The following is a 20400-nucleotide window of genomic DNA, read 5'->3' as shown; positions in this document are numbered from 1 at the left end:
GCGCGGTCCGCCCGCCGCATGCAACTGCCGGTGCTCGCCCACGTACGCCGCTTCGAGTTCCAAGAGGTACTCGTAGAGCGCTTCTGGCGAATCAAGGTTGCCAATGGCGTCATAGATCGTCTTCATGCCGCGCAAGTGATCTTGGATGTCGTCGACTGTCACACCGCACGGCTCACACGACGACGATGATGAAGCGAGAACGGCGTCGGCGACAGCCAGTTGCATGTCGAGTCGAGACACGGACGGCAGCGTCCACGACGGCGAGGCAGCAGCCGCACTGACGACGGCGATGAGCTGCGACTGCAAGAAGGCTGTGGTGACTGCCAGTGTCAAGATCTTGCCGCCTGAAGCTGGCGAAATCTCGACAAGGTACGTTTGTTTGGGCGTCGCGGGGAGCGGGCGGGCAGCAGCGACGCGCAGCGTGGTGACGACTTTGCCCTTGTCGGTGAGCGTGAGCGTTTGCTCGTGTAGCGTGAGCACGGCAGGCTGCCACTGCTTGAGAAGGCCGCGCGGCGAGAGGATGTCGAGGACGTAGGACATGCTACTTGGTGGTGGGTTGGATGGTTTGGGAACTCGTCAAATCGAAGAATGGTGCTGTCGTGCGATGGCAAACACACTGTTTTGCTGTGCACTTGCTAGAGTTGGCGCCAGCAGAGTCGACGCCACGTATTTTCTTTGATACATTGAAGAAAAACTTTTGTGCAGAATTGCACCCAGATGTATCGACACCGCATGGTCAAAGCTGCCGCGTGATCAGGTCAGCGTGAGGACCGAAGCGCATGTGGCGTCGAAATGGACGTTCTGGAGCAGGTGCGCAAGTACTTCCTGGATACATGTAGTAGCGTCCTCCTTAGTACATCGACACTTGGAGTGGAGCCCAGAGTTCATCCTGTCGTTGAACGAGCCGATGCTTTCGTTTCGATAACGAGCTCTGTGCATGGTGTGGACGTGCTGAGACCATCTGCCACGTGTGGTGTCAATTCAACGCTTGTCGACTCAGATGAAAACAATTCGAGTCACACGGCGTGTCCAGCGCCATAGGCTGTAGACCGCTCATGGCGGAGACGACCACGGCCCCACCAGCTGTGTCACACGCTTGGGACTCTGGGTTATGCAAAGTAGTACACTGTGAAGTTGTGGCTACTGTGCCCTTCTGCGCCTAGCGACTTTAGGTGATCTTGTGCATCAAGTCTCGACTCAACTCGTCTCGCTCAAGCCGGCACCCCAGTAAACGACCTTCATCAAACGAAACCAGAGGACCCATTTTGAAGAGCAGAGGTATGTAGAGGCAGGCGCCGCCCTTGAGCTATACCATAGCTCCTTCCATGAAGCTTGACGTTGCATGGGAAGGAGAAAGGTTGTCCCCTCCGCATACACTGTAGCGGCAACCGGATGGCATAAAACTTCAAGAGACCTCTATAACTCCATATCTGCAATCCCAGCGAGGTCAGGCATGAGCGCGCCGAAGCGGCAGAAGGTCGAGGAGGACGCGCATCCGTTTGGCTTTCCGTTTCCGCCGTACTCGATCCAAGAGAGTCTCATGAAGGAGCTCTACGAGGCCATTGACGAGCGCAAGATTGGCATCTTCGAGTCGCCCACTGGCACGGTACGCCTTTCTGACATTGCACTTTCTGCAACGGCAATGTAGGGCAAGTCGCTGAGTTTGATCTGCGGCACGCTCACGTGGCTCGAGCACAACACGGACAGCCGCGGTGTCCTTCTTGAGAAGGACGCGGCTGCCACAGCCTCGGACGAACCTGCGTGGCTGCGGGCGTACGCGGCGCCGTCGGCCGGGGCCGCGCACCAAGCCGAGCTCAAGGCGCTGTGCACCAAGCTTGACGAGATCCGCGCGAATCCAGCGCACGCGCGCATGAAAGACCTGCGGCTCATGCACGGCGGTCGAGACGCGCCGCGCGGCCGCAAGCCACCGGCAGCTGCAACGCTCGAGACGGACGAGAACTACATTGTGCCCGAGTACCTCAGTGACAAGGAGACGGGCAGCCGCGACGACAGCGACGACGAGGTCGACGATGAAGACGCTGGCCGCGGCTTTGACGAGCCAGTCGACTATGGCATCGTGCAGGTAGACACGAGCATTCACAGGATGAAAATGGTACACACTCTTGACTAGATCTTCTACTGCAGTCGAACGCACTCGCAGCTGAGCCAGTTTATGCACGAGATCAAGAAGACCAAGTTTGGCGCGTCGCTGCGGACGCTCACACTCGGTGCTCGGTGCGTGGGCTCGAAAGTGGCGTGCATTTAGCCATCTGGATTCCGTAGCAAGTCGCTGTGCATCCACCCGGACGTCCGCAAGCTCAAGACGGACGCAGCGATGAACGACAAGTGTCTCGACTTGATCCAGTCAACGTCGGCAAAGAAGAAGGCGCCGGGGTGTCCGTACAATAAGAAATCATTGCAGCGGTACTTCCGCCAGCACGCGTTGGTACGCAAATTTTGACACTCGAATGTTGCGATTCATACATTATACCTTTAGGCGCAGGTCCAGGACATTGAAGAGCTGTATACACTCGGCGACCAGCTCTCAGCGTGTGCCTACTATGGCGCGCGGTCGGCCCTCTCCGCGGCGCAGGTATAAAGCCTTTGAATTTTCGGAAAAGTATACGAAAATACCAGGTGATTGCGATGCCGTACTCGATGCTACTGAGCAAGGCGACGCGCGAGTCACTCGGCATTCGCCTCAAGGACAGTATTGTCATCTTTGACGAAGCGCACAACATTGCCGATGCTGTCAACGCCACGTACGCGGTGCTCGTCTCGAGCCAACAGGTACGCCTCGTCCAACGTTTGGTACAGAATGTATCAAGTTGTAAAACAGTGGATTCAAACCCGGCGCCAAGTGTGGAGCTACTTCAAGCGGTAGGCCAGCCCACAGTATTTAGAAAGTAGAAACAATATGTCGGTGTAGTTACGAAGGGCGACTGAAAGGCCGGAACGTCTACTACATCAAGCAGCTTTTGAATGTGCTGCAGAGCTGCCACAAGTTTCTCACGGCCAAAGCCAAAGCCAAGGAGGCCACGACGACGGTCTGGAGCATCACGGACTTTCTCTTCGAGGTACCGACGTTGCGCCTGCGAAATGTCAAAATTGCGTGTGTGTAGACCAAGCTTGACAACATCAATTTGTTCAAGCTCCACCAGTACCTCGAGCGCAGCCAGCTTTCTCAAAAAGTACGAGCCACAACACTCTCGTGCGATCACCAACCCGTGGATGTAGCTCCTTGGGTTTTTATCGAGCGAGTTCTCGGAGGACGGCGAGCGTCTTCAGGAGGCGACGACGGTCGGTGCAACGTCCACGCACATTTCGCCACTCCGGTCGATCCAGTCGTTCATGCTGGCGCTCACAACTGCGTCGACAAACGGCCGGCTCCTGCTCCACTATCAAGTATGTCACCAGTTGAAAGTTGCGTGTTTCAAGACATGATTGTAGGACAAGGAGGGTGGCGACGGCAAGATGCCGTGTCTGAAATTCCTCCTCCTCAACCCCGCGTTGCACTTTGCGGACGTCCTATCGGAAGCGCGGTCGGTGATCCTCGCCGGTGGCACGATGCAGCCCGTGCGTACAGCGTCTTGATTGGCCGTGCCAATGTTAAAGTTGCGTGCGATTAGATCGACCAAGTCCTCCACCAGCTCCTCCTTGGGTCGTCGCCCGACCGGCTCAAGGTCTTTTCGTGCGGGCACATCATTCCGCCGTCGCACTTGACTGGCGGTAGACAAAGATCGACAGCGAGCGACTGATGCGAGATTCGTAGTGGCGCTGAGTGTCGGACCGACCAACCAGGAACTGGACTTCACGTACCAGAAACGCAATTTACCGCAGGTATAGTCCAACATATCAACTATTATGTTAAAACATTTCTAGACGATGGACGAAGTCGGGCGCATTCTGCTCAACCTCGTACGCATCGTGCCGGCGGGCGTCGTATGCTTCTTCCCCTCGTACGCGTACGAGCAGCAGATTGTGAACCACTGGACGGCCAACGGTTGTTTCCTAGTCTACCGACTGCACGACAATTCAGTGGTTGAACTAGGGCAACTGGCGGCGCTCGAGCAAAAGAAACGCATCTTTCGCGAACCAAAGTCGGCCGCCGACGTCGACGGCGTCTTGACGGCGTACGCAGCAGCCTGCCACGACACGGGTACCTCGTTTCATCAGGACGCACTAAGAATAAGAATTGCGTGCGTAGGTGGCTTGCTCTTTAGCGTCGTGGGCGGCAAGATGTCGGAGGGCATCAACTTCAGCGACGATTTGGCGCGGTCGGTTGAACCCCAACCCTAAGCGCGATCCAACCTCATATTAGCTGCGTTGTCATGGTTGGGCTTCCGTACCCGAACCCACACGACGCCGAACTTCTGCAGCAAATGAAGTACATGGAAGCGTCCGGCGCCAAGCTCACGTCCCACGAGTTTTACTCCAACATGTGCATGAAGGTCGGCGTCTCTTTCAAGTTGAAGTATTGAAACAAAACGGACATGTAGGCCGTCAACCAGAGCATTGGGCGCTCGATTCGCCACCAAAAGGATTACGCAAGCATTGTGCTCCTCGACCGGCGCTACAACACGCCGATCATCCGGTCGCGCCTGCCGCAGTGGATCAACGACCGGACGCAAGCGTTCCCGTCGTTTGGGCCAGCGCTGCCGCACCTCGTGCGCTTCTTCAAGCACCACGAAACGTAGCCGCTTGCGATAGCTCCACGCAATATAATTTTTTATGGACAAAAATGCAAAATGTGGACAAAATACAATGTACAATTCCTCCATCTTAGCCGTACACGAGGGGCTCGGCGATGCCGGTGACGGTCTGTACATGCTCCACGGTCCACTGGGGCGGCATGGCGATTGCTTCTTGGCACACTTGCACGAGCGCATTCCGGAACGCTTCGATCTCGACCAGCGCGCTGCAAAGCGCCGTGGGCGGCGTGGAAGTGAAAGAGAAAGGACGTACGCTTCGCGCTCGCGCTTCTCGTCGTGGAGTAGGCTCTTGTACGTCGACGACTGCGCCGCGAGCTGCTTGCGCTGGACGTTGGACCGCTGGTAGCGCGCCTGGATAACTTGCAGCTACAAAGCATAATAATGCACAGGGTGGCCGTCTAGCAGGCTACCTTGGACTGCATGGCTTCGCATGTCGCAACGAGTGCTCGCATCCGCTCGGCGTTGTGTCGGATCGTCTGGCTATAGTACCGTATCCTAGCTCGATTCAGCACGACCGCCGTCGCATCGAGTGACTACCGCGTCTTGTGCTCGGCCAGCATGCTCTGGTCCTTCTCGAGCTGGTCGTTGGCGGCCTCCAGCGTTGCCTGCAGCGCGCTACACTGCGCTTTGCGTTTCTTGTAGTCGGCAATGTACTGTCGCTTCTCCGCTTGCAGCAGATCGCGCGCTTTGAGAGCGGCTTGGAGATCCAGCGTTCTCTTGTGGTGCTTGTTGAGAAGCGTGTAGATGCAGCCCTTCCAGACGTTGGCGCGGCGTCGCAGCTACCGTTCAAGTGAGCTCAGATACATGGGGTTGACGTACCGTTGCATGCTCGGCGTCGAACGTTGTTTGCTGTGCGTGCAGCGCTTCGACCTGCGAACGCAACGCGTCGACGACACCCTCGAGGGCCTCGATGCGGTGGTTTTGAGCCGCGATGATCTGCAGGTCCGTGGTTCGAACCGCCGAGACCTCGTACGATGGCGCATCACTTGACGCCTCGGTCATGGTCGATGACGACGTAAGCGTCGTCGAGATTGACGGGTTTGCGGTTGTCTGCATGGCGCGGAAGGCGTGCACCTGCGCTTGTAGATCGTGGATCACATCGAGCTGCTGCTGCCGCTGGTGTTGAAGTTGGTCAACGGCCTGCGTCGCCTCGGACCACTGCGCCTTGAGTCGCTCTTGGTGATGGCGGTATCGCGCGGCCTCGAGCGCGAGGAGCCGGCAGCGCTCGACCAGCGTCTGCCGCTGCTGGTCGAGCTCGTGCATGGTCCGCCGGCACAGCGTATGGTCGCTCATGTCGTCTTTGGGTTTCGCGCGTGGCGCCTCGAGCGAGAGGCGCAAGGCGTGGTGCTCGCGCCGCAGTGTGTCGTACTCGGTCTGCGTGGCGTCAGCGCGCTCGTTGGCGTCGGTGAGCGCGGCGCGGAGCTGCGAGATGGTCACGTCGCGCTGCAAGAGCTGCTTCTTCTTGGTCAAGAGCGCGTTCTCAAGCTAGCAGTCTCCATGAGCCACGACGGCACATCAAGGAACAAAGGTGCGAACGTCGATAAAGGTGCTGATCGAGATCTCCATGACGAGGTCGTTGTTGTTGCCCTCGACAGCGTCGCCACGCGGCAGTTGGTCGGTCTTGCGCAGTGCATGCAGCTCATCCTGCTGCTGCTCGATGATGCGACTGAGGAATGCTTCGGTGCGCGACGGCTCTGCCACGTACATTGCATCGCCGTCGTCCCGGACCAGGTCCTCGAGCGTCGGTGGTCGGTCCATCGGCCGATCGCTCTCGGATCCAAACTCGGAGTGTTTAAAACAGGTGTAGGAAACACGTTGTCGGTTGAAACAGCCGGACTTATTTTCGGCACATGCCGCGTTAGCCTCCGCGCACAGGAGACGACAATGTCGAAGTGACGAGAAGTTGAGCGATACTAGTAAACTACATCAAATACACAAATGCATAGTCGTGCGATGCTGACTCCTCCTCAGGAATTCTGTCATTCCCTTGGTATCCCACACGCATCTGCCTCGATCAGCCCGACCGGCAACGTCGGACTGGCTCGTCCAGCGTAGTTCTCCAACAACGTCGATGGCAGCTCACGGAAAGCATCGCGCGGGCCAAGTAATTACTTTAACTGAAGCGGCGAGGATGGTTCTCGCAAGAGTGCTTGAACAGCAACACGTTTGTCGACAAGCGATCGTCGACAGGAGCCCAATTGCGATACTGGCCAAGCATGCCGATGGTGGATTAGGGTCAAAACAGCTGCCTAATCGACTTGGCGGTCTGATGACGAGGCCTTTTTGGTCATCTACTGGAAGCAGCTCGATGACATCTCGGCGCTCTAGCTCGCCATGCACCGCATCGTCTGGTCCTTCGTCACCCTCGGTCTCATTATCATCGGCAGCTTCCAATGGCCTTACGGGTGTCATTTGTAGCTAATCGGAAGCAGTTTAGATGTATGGACCACTACGTCACGCACCATCGATGCATGCAATATCCTACGTGCATATTACCAACGCTCGATATCTCCAAACGCAGGTAAACGGCAAGTTGCAAAAGTTTATGTCGTGTTTCTTTCTTTTTACGGGTTTCATTTGTTGCCAATTGGAAGCAGTTTAGATGTATGGGGCACTACGTCACGCTCCATCGACGCATGCCACGTCCTGCGAATATAGTACGAACGCCCGAGACCTTCAAGCGCAGGCAAAAGACAAGTCGCAAACGTTTATGTCGTGTTTCTTCTCTTTTGCAACTTGCCGTTTGCCTGCGCTTGAAGGTCTCGGGCGTTCGTACTATATTCGCAGGACATTGCATGCATCAATGGAGCGTGACGTCGTGCTCCATACACCTAACTGCTTCGAATTGGCTAAAAATGAAACCAGTAAAAGAGAAATACATTATATACGTTGATACTGAGCTTTTGCATATCCTTCACTCTTCTTCTTGTTGCAAACGCCTAGCTGCGCCATCTCGATGAGCTTTCTCAAATGAGCACGCCCACTAACAGTCTGAAAGGAACCTGGACAGGCGACGGGTAGCCTTGTGCGCCTCGTGTCGCAACTTGGCAATAATTTGTATCACTGTAGAAAACAGAACCCTTTCTACTCACGCCAACTTGGTCCTCTTGGCGTATCCAGGTGCGCACCGCGATTGCACGCTGCCACGTTTCGTGTCATCACTCGTTTTACCCTACCCCGTGTCTGATTCGGCGAAAGCCAGTCGCCGGTGACGTCATACACGTTGCGACATAACGACTAGAACACGACTACTACTCATCACAAGAAAGCGCACAAGCACCGCGTGAACGCGAACGCTAGTACCATTCGTAGAGCGCGGATACTGCCCTTGTAAAGTCGCAATCTCCTTTGCTGTCATTTTTAGTTTTGCCCAATGCCGCACATTGGTCTTCTCGCTGCAGTCGGGTGCTTTGTGCTCTGGGGCCTCTTTCCGATCTACTGGAAGCAGCTCGAGGCGATCTCGGCCGTCCAGCTAGCGCTCCACCGCATCGTGTGGTCGTTTGTGCTGCTCCTGCTGTACCTCGTGGGATCGCGCCAGTTGCAAGCATATCTGCAAGCGATTGCATCGTGGCGCGTCGCCGGCATCTACGCGCTCTCGAGCGTCTTCATCCTCACCAATTGGCTCCTCCTCGTTTGGGCCATCAACGCCGGGTACATCGTCGAAGCCAGCCTCGGGTACTTTATCAACCCGCTTCTCAACGTCGTGCTGGGGGTTGTCTTGTTCTACGAGCGACTCCGATGGCTTCAGTGGGTCGCGATCGCGGTCGCCGCGGCCGGTGTCCTTGTCGTTGCGATCGCGTACGCCAAGTTTCCGTGGATTGCGCTCACGCTCGCTACAACGTTTGCGCTCTACGGCTATATCAAGAAGCTGGCGCCGCTGACCGCGCTGAACGGCTTGACGCTCGAGTGCATGCTACTGCTGCCGCCGTCGGTCGTCTACCTCGTTGTCGCCGAGTGCAACGGGTCCGGTGCCTTTGGCCACGTCGACACGACATCGAATCTCATGCTCGTGGGCGGCGGCGCCGTGACCATCGCGCCGCTGTTGCTGTTTGCGATTGCGGCGCCGCGCATTTCGCTCAGTCTCCTCGGCATTACGCAGTACATTGCGCCGAGCGTTCAGTTTTTGCTCGGCGTCTTCATGTATGACGAGCCCTTCTCGACGTTCAAGCTCATTGGGTTCATCCTCGTGTGGGCTGCGCTGCTACTGTACACGATGGAAAGTCTTGTCGAGCTCCATCGCGCCAAGATCGCAGAAGCGGCCAACAGCGTCCAGACTCCTCCCGTCGACAGCGTCTAGTCCTCTTCTAGCCATTAGGACTTTCCGAGCTACTACATACTTAGCAACTTTGAATCTTTACAGAATGATCTCAAGGATTGCTTCGTCGTGGGTCGATACATGATTGGTGCGAATCGTATCCTAGTGGGTACTTGCAGTAGCCTTTCCGCCGAGCCAAATAAGCAAGTAAGATCTTAGCTTACGTGATCTTATTGAACCTTTTGCCGGTGCTGGAGAGGAGCCCATTATTCGTCAGAGGTGCCCATTATTAGTCTCGGAGACGCCGTCGACGTCGTAGTAAACTCTTATGCCAGCTTCTCGCGAGCAGCCATCGCCGTCGAACGAGACTACTACATGAGCTACTTACTAGTATCGTCGCACCCACGTGGCAGCTCCTCCACCACCCATACTTCAACTTCAAGTGCAAACTCCACGTCTTTTTTCAAGGCCCCCACCCCATTGATACAAAAGACAAGCTATTCATTTTATGTAGGGGTCCCTCGGAACGATCCGGCGTCGGTGGTGTTCCGGGTGCGCGCCGACGTTGCCCTTTCCATCGGCAGTGTTCCTCGATCCCCGCCATCGCCCATGCGCCTCGGCATCGCGTACGCGCTCGCGGCCTTTATCATCTGGGGTTTCTTTCCCATCTACTGGAAGCAGCTCGATGACATCTCGGCGCTCCAGCTCGCCATGCACCGCATCGTCTGGTCCTTCCTCGCGCTTAGCCTCGTCATTCTGGGTACCTGCCAATGGCCCGCGTTCCGAGATGCCGCGCTCACCAAGCGCAACCTTGTCATCTACACGGTCTCGGCGCTTATGATCTTCACCAACTGGCTCCTCTTTGTGTGGGCCGTCAACGCCGGCCATGTCATCGAAACGAGCCTCGGGTACTTTATCAACCCGCTCATCAACGTCCTCCTCGGCGTCGCCTTTCTCAAAGAACGACTCCGGTATCTCCAGTGGGCGTCGCTCGCTGTGGCCACTGCCGGCGTCCTTGTCGTAGCGTTTGCCTACGGAAAGTTTCCATGGATCGCACTCTGCCTCGCACTCTCCTTTGGCCTTTACGGCCTCGTCAAGAAGAAGGCGCCGCTCAACTCTCTCTACGGCCTCACGCTCGAGACCGGCATCCTCTTTCTCCCGTCGCTAGCGTACCTCATTGTCGTCCAAGCGAACGGCACTGCAGCCTTTCTCCATGTCAACACGGTCCAGACTGTCCTCATGCTGCTGGCGGGCGTCGTGACGATCATCCCGCTGCTCTTCTTTTCGTCGGCGGCGCAGCGCATCCCGCTGAGTCTGCTGGGCGTCATCCAATATGTGTGTCCGAGTCTGCAGTTCCTCGTCGGCGTGCTCATCTACCACGAGCCGTTCTCGACGTACAAGCTGGTGGGGTTCATTTTGGTGTGGCTGGCGCTCCTACTGTTTACAGCCGAAGGCATTTACTGGCACCATCGGAGTTCGAAAGCGGTGGCTATCCAAGAACCGAGCGCGAGCTACGTGGAGATGTCCAAGGAGAAGGAGACAGTATAAGCTTAAAAATATTGTGTCTTGGTTGCTTTGTTGACTGCTTGCTCGCGCTGCCACGTCATCACACAGGCAGTTGATGAACGCTCCGTCGCTGGCATCGTCGAGGCGTGACGCGCCAACGTCACACCCTCGACACATTGCAGCCACGTATCCAACCGACGTGGGACGTCCAACCTGCTCCTGCATAGCCTCCGTTGTCTTGATAACCGAAAAACGTCTAGTTGAGCACTTTCTCGGTGTACTAATGTACTAATGTACGACTAAAACCACTTCAAAACGATCGCCTTCCAGTATCGCGTCGATGGCACCGCTCGCGACAAGCAATGATTGCTCCAGGTACAAGAACGAGTGGATGCTGTGGACCGCACCCACGTATCTTGCGTATCCCAGCGTGACCAACTCCCACGTCCAGCGACGTCACTTTGCTTTTTGCCATGTCGATGTCACTGCAGCACGGCGTCCTCTGCGCGCTCACGGCGTTTACGATGTGGGGGTTCTTTCCCATCTACTGGAAGCAGCTCCCGGACGTGCCCGACATGCAAGTCGCCGTGCACCGCGTGTTGTGGTCCGGCCTCATCCTCCTCGCCATCGTGCTTCTGACGTGCCAATGGCGCGCGTACGCGGCTGTCGCCTTTACGAAGCGCAATATCTTGATTTACGGCATTGCGATCGTCCTCCTCACGGGCAACTTCTTCATCTACGTCTTTGCGACCAACTCGAACCGCATCATCGAACTCAGCCTCGGGTACTTTATCAACCCGATGGTCAACGCGGTTCTCGGTCGCGTCTTCCTCAAGGAATCGCTCTCCAAGTGGCAGTGGATCGCGCTCGGCATCGCGCTCGTCGGCGTCTTGATCCCGACGATCGCGTACGGCAAGTTCCCGTACCTCGCCATCACGCTCGCGACGACGTCGGGCTTGTACAATTTGGCCAAGAAGATGGCGCCGCTCGACTCGTTCCATGGCTTGACGCTCGAGACTAGCTTGATGCTCGTGCCGGCAGCCATCTACTTGGTTTGCGTCGACGCGCAGGGCAGCGGGGCGTTTGGCCACGTCGACACCAAGACCAATCTCCTCCTCGTGGGCACGGGCGTGATTACGATCTTGCCGTTGATCCTCTTTGCCAAGGCGGCGCCGGTCATCCCGATGGCTCTCATGGGCATTTTGCAGTACGTTTGCCCGACGATCACGTTTCTGCTGGGCCTTTTCCTCTACGACGAGCCGTTCACGACGACCAAGCTCATTGGCTTTATCGTGATTTGGATCGCGCTCGTGGTCTTTACGACCGACAGCGTCTTGACGTACAAGCGCCAAGAGACCAAACCGATCGAGTGCCCGGTGCCAACGACCGAGTACAAGCGCGTCGACGAGTCGCATGTGTAACTTTGTAGTGTGGCATTCTATTTGTTTGAGTTTCTGGTGCAGGCATCGTTCATAAATTGGTGCAAATTGCTAGCCTTGCGAATGCACGCAACAAGAGGTGGCCAAGTGATATGCGGACAACCGACCTGAAACCGCCAGCAACCGAGACCGTCCATTCCAGCTCCAGACGTTACATGCGTCTGTCGCACAGCTGCAAAGTCGCGCCGTGAGTGAAGGTACACGTGTGCACTCGCAACGTGCACTCTGGGATCTCGAGGACGCCGGTGAATGAAGTTCGCATGCCAAATGACATACCGGTATCCATGCAGAGCAGAGATCCGCAGAATGACCCATTGGCCCATGACCCATGACTCGGCTCGGCCCAACCCGGGCTCGTGGGCCCAGCTGGGTGGGTCGAAAAAAAAAGTGGTGCCGGGTTGGGTTGGGTCGGCCCGAAAAAAACATGGGTTGGGTCGGGTTGGCGCATGGGCAGCGGCCATGCCGACCCAGCTTCGATCATGTAATCGTCAGCGAATGATGACGACGTCCCATGACGACTCGTGGCTTCTGAATGCGTGATGCGGTCATGCCACCGAGAGCTCCGCCGACTCCCGCCTCGTGAATGCCGACAGCTACATGTAATATGTGTGAATAATGACCTCAGTTTTGTCATCTCTCGACAACACTTAAGTCTTCTTGCGGTGATCTTCATGTCCTCAATCCGTGACTTGCTTTCGTCTCTGCGCTACGCAAGCATTGCCTTCCCGATGACGCCGACTCCAGCGATATCGCTGCCTTACGCAAGGCAGTTGGCGACGTGCTCACGGAGAAGATCCTTTTCAGCGACATCCATCTCGCGGCCGCCTTTCTTCGACCCGACGAAGCTCGGCTCGCTCAAGAAGGAGTACATTTCGGCCGACGAAGAGACGCGGGCGATCGCACTAATCAAGGACATTGCGACGGAAATGCCCGACTTGCCCGCTTCACCGAAGGCTCGCGTCGCTTCCAACGCTCCAACCTCGACGCAGGACGCCATGTACCATTCATCGGCAACGACGGACCGCGGCGCGAAGCGCAAGCTCGTCACCGTTGACTGGTGTGACGACAAGATGCCCAATCCTCCTCTCCTATTTTGCTTGGTCAATTGTTTTGATTGATATTTTTATATTGGACCCATTGACCCTCAGCAGACCCATCGACCCGTGGGTCTGGGTATGGGTCTGGGTGGGTTGAAAGACCCCATGGGCTGGGCTGGGTGGGTCGAAAAATATTTTTTAACCAATGGGCTGGGTTGGGTGGGTCGAAAATCCCGTGCAGACCTCTGATGCAGAGCACCACTTTGCCATAGTTGCATGGCCAACTTTGGGAGCGTCGTGCTCCAGCAGCCCGAGCTTGCGTCGGTCGTCTTTTGCTTCCAGTCTGGCGTCTACGCCGACGTCCAGAAGGCCTTCCGCGCCATCGACTGCCTCGTGGGCTTTGCCGGACATCAGTATGTTGTCGACCCGTCCTTCCACTCTCGCTTTACCGACGGCCTCTCGCCAATGGCTCATTTCGGCGCCATGCTGTACGGTCTGAGAGGCCTTGAGCGCGATGAGCGGTTGCCGCTGCACGTGGCCATTGCCCAAGGTTGTCTGCGCCTCACCCAGCGCATCCTTCGGTGTCGTCCGGATCTCGCGTCCGAAGACGCCATCATGCTGGCGTTCACCAGCAGCCGCATCGAGATTGCCGAGTTTCTTCTGAACCAGCGAAGGAACGTGCCCGAGCTCCGCCGACCTCTCAACGCGCTCGTCGAGCGACAAGGTACCCAAACGCGTTGGGCGCTCGCGCAAGCGCTGCGCAGCAACGACTCGAAGGCCCTCATGCTGCTGGTGCGCTTTGGCGTCAGCAACAATGGTGTCCTCTCGTCCGACATCCGGTCGGCCATTGTCCAGGGTACGCTGACCAACGTCATGCTGGCCCTCGAGTTGCTTCCGTGGCTCGCGTACCCGTCGCTCTTGGAGGACGCTGCCGCACAAGGGTGGCTGCCGCTCGTACGACAGCTCCACGAGCTCGGCTTTTCTTGTCGGACAGACGCGCTCGACAAGGCGGCAGCGAATGGGCATTTGGCGGTCGTCGCCTTTCTGCATGCGCATCGAACCGAAGGCTGCACCGTCAAGGCCATGGACGAGGCGGCGGCCAACGGTCATTTGGAGGTCGTTGAGTTTCTTCATTTCAACCGAACCGAAGGCTGCACCGTCAAGGCGCTTGACGAAGCCATTGCGCTCGGCCATCTCGACGTTGTCCGCTTCCTCGCCGAGCACCGAACTGAGGGTGCGTCGCTTAACATGCTCGACTTTGCGGCGGCCAACGGTCACCTTGCGGTCGTTCAGTACCTCCATTCTCTTGGCACTTACGACTGCACCGTCTTTGCTGTCGACGACGCTGCTGGCAACGGCCATGAGCCCGTCGTGCGCTTCCTCTTGGCCCACCGAAGCGAAGGCGGTAGCCGAAACCGCGTCGTTGGGATTGCACTGGAGAACGGTCATGCGTCGATCGCGCAGCATCTACTCTCCCTCGGGTATACATTTCCGACACTCGAGTCGCTTGCGATCACGCGCTACACCATCGAGGTCATTCGACTTTTGGTGGCTTTCGAGGTTCCGTATCGCGCGGCGTGGTTGGACGAGGCGTGCACCCAAGGCAGTCTCGCACTCGTCCAGTACCTCCACGAGCATTCGCCGGCTGGCTGCACGACCGCCGCGCTCGACGGCGCCGTGACAAGCAGCGCGTGGCCGATAGTCGATTTTCTATTGACGCATCGACACGAAGGCGGGTCGGTCTCGGCTGTCAAGGAAGCCTGGCGGCACGGCAGACCCGACGTCGCGGCGCGTATCTTGAAGCGCCAGCCCGAGCTCGGCTGGAAAAGCGTACTCGAAGCCGAGATCACCATCACAAGTCCCGAGACATTCAAGCAGTGGTGTCCCAGCATCGAAGCCGCGCGGTCCGCGCTTGGTGCGATCGCCGGTGTGCCGCAGTGTGCGACCAAGAGCCAGCGGCTCCTGCCACTCTGCATGCACCCGACGGACGCCATCGACAACGTCCTCTTTCTGCTCGATTTGTTTGTGCTCCCGGACCGCTGGCGCCCAACGCTGCGCGAACTCACCTCGTCCGAGTTGACGACCCAAGGACAAAAGGCCAACTTGGAGCTCCTGCCATCCGTCGAAGCGCGCGCAACAACACTCTTGAAGCGCGGGGCGGTCGTGGACTGGGCACTGGCCAGTGTTTGTAGTCATTTCTGGCGCAATGCCGCTGGCGCCAACGCCCAGCGTTGCGCTGCTGCCGTCCAGGATGCCGAGCTCCAGCGATTGCTCACACACGCGTGTTTGAGCCAGAGACAGTAAAGAAAACAGCCCAACGCGTTGGTGTTTGGAAGGCAGACATTGCAGTTGATGTACTCTTGAAAACGCTGTATGAATTCTGCCTTATGACTCGGTCGATTCGACACGCGCTGTAATCATCTCGCTCTTTTGAACAAAACCAATGCGTTGGTATGCCTTGTTGGCCGCCGCGACCGTCGCGTCTGCAAAGAGCATGAGGCGGCTTGGCGGTCCGTCACGCAATGCAAGCAGGTTGTGGCAAATACTCGCCGTCAGCGCCGACGCGTACCCGTTGCCCCGATGCGCTTCCGGTGTAAACACCGTCATGATGCGATACAGCGCAAACGACCCTAGTCATCACAGACACATAAGACAATAGTGTCCTTCTTGGACGTATAATACCATCGGGGGCAGGCACAGGGGCCGAGTGCCCGGCGCAGGCCACGACACTGCCGTCCACGAGCCAGACATACATGCCTTGACGTGCCATCTGCGCGTCGAGGCTGGCTTCAATCGCGGCGGGCGTCGAGGGCTCACCGACCTCGTCGTAGAAGCGCGCCATAAACGCAAGGAGCAAAGGCTTGTGCTCAGTCGTTGCCAGCGCCGCGGCACCGACCACAGTCCGACCACCGATGGCGTTGACGTTCGTCGGCAGCGCCGCTGGGTTGAGCACGTAGAGCAGCAAGTGATGGTGCGGTGTCACCTTGGCCGTCACGTGCTTGGAGGTGTAGCCGTCGAGAAATGCTGGGAGGCTCGCTTTCGGACCCCGTGCTTCGGGAATTAAACCGGGCACGGTTGAGGCGACGAGGAGGCCAAGCGCACGGGCGTCGGTGGCTTCCATGGTCGGGCTCATGATGAGCCCGCGGCTGGTGACAAGGGCACAGGCGCGGACCTCGCCGGTCGTTGCGTCGACCGAGACAAAGTGATGGTTGCCGGTAGTGACGCGCGCGACGATGCCAATGAGTTGCAGTCCCTCAGGATCTGCGATTGTCAGTGGCGCGATAGAGTCCAAGAAGGCTGCGGCAGTCTCGATGGCTTGGATCATGACGATGCAAAAATGAAAATGACGTGTTTTGGGAGAGGAGGCGGCAGCGACAGCAGGAGGACAAACCGAGTACACCGGACCAAGTCGCAGTTACCAAGGCTCTGCCAGGAGAAACCGAGCACTGGGTGTGGGTACCACGGCCCTTTTCTCGTGGCCACCGCTCGTTTGGCCGAGTCGTTGGAATGGCGTCGACGGTTGCACACGCTTCATGAAATTTGTTGCCGTGGACCGGATGTCGACCACTCCACTCGACTGTAGCCACCCACAGCGATAGTTCCGTGATCCCGTTTGTTTAATGTTCTGCGACTAGGGATTTTTGAATTTTGAAGATCACCTGCGCAGTGACACTTGCAACGTCGGAAGTACGGCTCGGAACATAGACCATCATTCCAGCGACCAACGTCCAGGACACGCCGATGACTGAGCTCCCACTAATATTAGAAGTCTTGCATTCGAATGAATGCGTCTACCTAGCGGCATCTACCTCGGCAGGTAGATGCATGGGTCCATTGAGTTGGTTGGAATCACCGGGTTACACCTGATCAGACGATTCCTGTGTTGTGTGCGGTCTGTGGCTTATGTAGTACTAGTATGTGATTATACAAAATGATCTCATATCTGCGTTCTCATTGGTCAGCCAAAATATGTGTGTGCATGGGACCCTCCGAAACCCGCGATGCTTGCTGCTGCATCGCAGATACTGTCAAGCCTCCTCGCGCAATACGTACTCTATTCACAATTTCATATTAGCTTACAATAAGACAAGATTATAAAGATATGTGATCATTGCGTGATTTTCAGTGGTAGACTGGGTAGACTGGTAGACTGGCCAGCGCAACCGGATGTGACCGGTTTAGCATAGTCAAGCCTCCAGCGATGGAGGAAATTGTCGTACAAAAAGCATTCGACAAAACAATAATTAGCTCAAAGCTAGTAGACAACTAGGCAGCGCGCTGCAGCTCTTCCTTTGCGCATACGTGCGAAATAGCAACTAGGAACACAAAAGTATCAATATATCAAGTTTACAAAAAACGCGCGCCTGGGTACTTTGCTACATCGCCTGCGCCAAGTGCACTTTCTTCAATTTTGGTGTGCGCATACGCCTTCAGAAAGCAAGCGAGTCCTGCACGTGAAGCGGAACCGGCAGGCCGCGCGGGCGCAAATGGCTCGAGTGTCGGGCTGACCGGAAGAGGACTTCAATGCTGCGGCGGCGCCTTCTTCCGCAGCCGCAGGAAAGACGAGAATCAACGGCGCCGTCGAAGCGAACCACGAGCATGGCGTCGGTAGCAATCGGGTGCAGAACGGGCCGCGCAGCGCGTCCAAAGCCGGGAGTTGTCGAAAAGGGCAAGAGACGGCAGTGCTTGAGCATACGCCATCGTACCTTGAATGACGACAACAGAGCACGTCATCGCCGCGGTGACGCCTATATCGATGAAAACCTTAAAGAACACGCAACACGACCAAAATGCGGGGAAAGCAAGAGACTTGATTATCGAGCACACTATTCACGCCTTCTCAAACAGACGGTTGGACATACCATGTTGTATCTTCTCCGGCTTCTTGACCTGGCAATGCAACCGTCGGGTGGGCCACGCGGTTGCGTGGTAGGCTTCTTGATGCTCGAAGAAGCTCATGATGCGCCGCGTCAGCGGCGCGGTATAAAATCGCCCGACAGAGCCGATACGGCGCCTGACCGACACGATGCGGCGCGCGACCGACTTGACGCGGCGTCCGACCGACCGACACGACGCGGCGTACGACCGACCGACTTGACGCGGCGTACGACCGACCGACTTGACGCGGCGTACGACCGACCCGTTGCTGCCCGATGGGCCTGACGGCGCAAAGTACGACTCGACACGGCGCCCGACAGAGCCGAAACGGCGCCCCACCGACCCGTTGCCGCCCTGCTGCCGCTTGACTGGTCCGACGGCGCGCCCGTAGCGATCGAGCACGTGTCCGACGCCTTGCTCGACTGTCCTGGCAACCTGCTTGAACGACTGGCCACCACGAAGATTTTGTCGTCTTGACCGTGGTGCGAGTTTTGTTGCATTAGTCCGTGGCGGCGGCGGCGAGCGTGGCCGGAATGCCGGTGATGCGGCGCCCTTCCGGACAAATAGCCTTGATGCCCGGCGACAGACTTTGTTGGCCGTCGGCCATGTGCGCAGTCGGAAGCAAATTGAAAAGTGAAATGGCGATTAGAGTTTCAAAATGTTGGGCGCTCCTGGCCAGTCAGTCTATTCGAGCCAATGGAAAGCTAGCGTCAAGTGAAGTCCGATGGCTTCACGTGTTCTTTTCTGTTCCGACCAATCAAATGCAAGGTTGTATGAAATGCTCCACCATTCCAGCCAATAAGAGCTATTTCCGGATACGCGTTTGTTGACGTGACGCTTGATGTGGCTGTTGACCTGCCTGGCCGGCCAATGGAATTTTCTCGCGGCGTTCCGCGTTTGCGCATTGATCCCGGCGGATGAAGACAACAGGAAATGAATTATCCGGAATGAATCAGGCAGAAGATTCGAATGCGACGGTATTTGAATCTGCTGGAGGGACACTAGTTGCGGGCATGCATATCGAGTCGTTGCGCGGGTTTGGACATGCAAGTGAGCAAGGTATAGCCTTCCTGTAGAGCTAGCAGTGCGTCAAAGCTTTATGTTGTCTTTCTAGTCGTGTTGTATGCTTAATTAAACGGGCGCCTCACGGAAGTACGAAAGAGTGGCTGTTGCTGTGGCAAAGAGCGATGGAACACAGGACCATATTTCCTCTCCCGGGCTCTACTCGATGCATTGGAGCTCCAGCCCACTAGCGTAGGGATGACATCAATCACTTTCATTACGTAAGGGCTATGACTCGGCGAGTGGGGTCCACCACGGGATGGATCTCTCCGTACGCAGCTCACTCCGAACGACCAAGTGCTGGAGCCAACTCCCACGCATTCAGGCGTAGCGCTACATATGCGAAGACTTTGTGTCATAATGAAGATAACGCGGAACACGTTCTTATATATATAAGGGCTTGCGTACACAGCTCGGTTTGCCGTTTTACTACTATCCGCTAGTGCTTGCAGGGGCGCAACGAAAGGGCGTTTTTTTCTACTAACTTAGTACCGACCAGGAAGCGGTCTATTGTCCTCCAAGCGATGCGGGGGCTGGACGCATAGCGCTTCGAATATGTATATTCATAACGCAGTAATTGGTGAACATCACAGTGTGCGTGTGCATAAGGCGCAGTACAGGGCGTAACTTGGTTAGCGTTGGCGCCATGCTCGTAGCGTATCAAAAATAAGGATAGGTGAATTTTATTTGAGCTGCGAAAAATGTGCAAAATCACGGGTTCGATACCCTGACCGTTTGCTTATGAAGGCAAAGCTGATCGACTTGAGCTGTGAGTCAATTTTGATTATAGGATTATAAAATAGATTTATATTGACAATTGGCAAGCTGGTTATCAAGCGTTGTTTTTGCTCTCGTTGTGAAGGTATTGTGAAGGTTTGGCATGAAGGTTCGGTATGCTCGTTCGGTATGCTCGTACTTGTGTGCGAGTACGCGAGTATTACTGTCAGTTTTAGTTTTAGTGAGCGGCTGCAAATGCCGAATGCATCACTAAAGGCCCGTGGAAGCTTCAGGTATTTGATTGATCGCATATTCCTGGTACGTAGGGAGCCTTCCTGGGCCCTTAGGCATTGCTTCGTGGAGGTAGCGAGTGGCAATCGCTGCAGTTGCTATAATTATGGAGGCACATACAAGCCAATTACTTCCTCCATGAGCGCCCAGCGCCCGTGCTGTGAATAACAACAAATGCGAGCATTTCGAATCCAAAACGAGTACCCCTTAAGTGCGGAATAACCCTCTTAAGTGCGGAATAACCCTCTTAAGTGCCGTAGACTGACCCTCTAAGTGCTGGTAGATCGCACCTATCGGAGTCAGTCTACCAGGTAGACTGCGCCGTAAGAAAGAGTATTTCTATATATATACGAGATTATATATCTTATTTTGGATCTTGGTGCATATGCGTCATTTTCAAGTGCCGACACCTAGACAAGCGATTTGTCGGCCTCTTGCTTGTACTCAGACGTTGGTGACGCGCACTCGTCGTCGTCCGTGACGGTAACAAGCAAACTGCGCCT

At 56.3% G+C, this 20400-nt stretch overlaps 8 protein-coding genes across 9 annotated transcripts; 5 read left to right on the top strand and 3 right to left on the bottom strand.

The window, feature by feature from the left end:
* Positions 1–122: 122 nt before the first annotated feature.
* Positions 123–540, bottom strand: SDRG_16397 (hypothetical protein; the record flags this gene model as incomplete). Its single annotated transcript, XM_008622606.1, has 2 exons — positions 123–155; positions 202–540. The coding sequence occupies 2 exons, from the start codon at positions 538–540 to the stop codon at positions 123–125; spliced, it is 372 nt and encodes a 123-aa protein (XP_008620828.1).
* An 890-nt stretch (positions 541–1430) lies between these two features.
* Positions 1431–4780, top strand: SDRG_16396. 2 transcript variants are annotated; one of them, XM_008622605.1, is made up of 18 exons: positions 1431–1606; positions 1649–2083; positions 2132–2235; positions 2284–2446; positions 2498–2593; positions 2638–2790; positions 2840–2880; positions 2930–3077; positions 3123–3191; positions 3238–3405; positions 3451–3576; positions 3630–3729; positions 3773–3840; positions 3883–4003; positions 4052–4159; positions 4208–4277; positions 4322–4451; positions 4500–4780. In XM_008622605.1, the coding sequence occupies exons 1-18, from the start codon at positions 1454–1456 to the stop codon at positions 4695–4697; spliced, it is 2451 nt and encodes an 816-aa protein (XP_008620827.1). In that variant the 5' UTR covers positions 1431–1453; the 3' UTR covers positions 4698–4780. The 2 variants fall into 2 exon arrangements, with proteins under 2 accessions (XP_008620827.1, XP_008620826.1); XM_008622604.1 differs by having other exon boundaries at positions 3883–4159.
* On the bottom strand, positions 4750–6490 carry SDRG_16395 (hypothetical protein). The gene is made up of 6 exons (XM_008622603.1): positions 6249–6490; positions 5532–6197; positions 5250–5491; positions 5123–5207; positions 4966–5078; positions 4750–4918 (listed from the first exon to the last, which is right to left on the bottom strand). Exons 1-6 carry the CDS (start codon positions 6468–6470, stop codon positions 4783–4785), a joined length of 1464 nt encoding a protein of 487 aa, XP_008620825.1. The 5' UTR covers positions 6471–6490; the 3' UTR covers positions 4750–4782.
* A 1595-nt stretch (positions 6491–8085) lies between these two features.
* Positions 8086–9069, top strand: SDRG_16394 (RarD protein; the record flags this gene model as incomplete). Its single annotated transcript, XM_008622602.1, has 1 exon — positions 8086–9069. One exon carries the CDS (start codon positions 8086–8088, stop codon positions 9007–9009), a length of 924 nt encoding a protein of 307 aa, XP_008620824.1. The 3' UTR covers positions 9010–9069.
* Positions 9070–9472: 403 nt separating this feature from the next.
* On the top strand, positions 9473–10544 carry SDRG_16393 (RarD protein). Its single transcript, XM_008622601.1, has one exon. The coding sequence runs from the start codon at positions 9577–9579 to the stop codon at positions 10513–10515; it is 939 nt and encodes a 312-aa protein (XP_008620823.1). The 5' UTR covers positions 9473–9576; the 3' UTR covers positions 10516–10544.
* Positions 10545–10952: 408 nt separating this feature from the next.
* Positions 10953–11920, top strand: SDRG_16392 (RarD protein; the record flags this gene model as incomplete). Its single annotated transcript, XM_008622600.1, has 1 exon — positions 10953–11920. The coding sequence occupies one exon, from the start codon at positions 10953–10955 to the stop codon at positions 11892–11894; it is 942 nt and encodes a 313-aa protein (XP_008620822.1). The 3' UTR covers positions 11895–11920.
* Positions 11921–13225: 1305 nt separating this feature from the next.
* SDRG_16391 (hypothetical protein) lies at positions 13226–15253 on the top strand (the record flags this gene model as incomplete). Its single annotated transcript, XM_008622599.1, has 1 exon — positions 13226–15253. The coding sequence occupies one exon, from the start codon at positions 13226–13228 to the stop codon at positions 15251–15253; it is 2028 nt and encodes a 675-aa protein (XP_008620821.1).
* Positions 15254–15278: 25 nt separating this feature from the next.
* Positions 15279–16381, bottom strand: SDRG_16390 (hypothetical protein). The gene is made up of 2 exons (XM_008622598.1): positions 15632–16381; positions 15279–15579 (listed from the first exon to the last, which is right to left on the bottom strand). The coding sequence occupies exons 1-2, from the start codon at positions 16272–16274 to the stop codon at positions 15335–15337; spliced, it is 888 nt and encodes a 295-aa protein (XP_008620820.1). The 5' UTR covers positions 16275–16381; the 3' UTR covers positions 15279–15334.
* Positions 16382–20400: the final 4019 nt, after the last annotated feature.

The sequence above is a fragment of the Saprolegnia diclina genome (genome assembly GCF_000281045.1).
Source record: "Saprolegnia diclina VS20 unplaced genomic scaffold supercont1.126, whole genome shotgun sequence".
Classification (NCBI taxonomy): domain Eukaryota; phylum Oomycota; class Saprolegniomycetes; order Saprolegniales; family Saprolegniaceae; genus Saprolegnia; species Saprolegnia diclina.
Note: the sequence above shows the minus strand (reverse complement) of the source record. Positions and strands in the feature narration are given on the sequence as shown.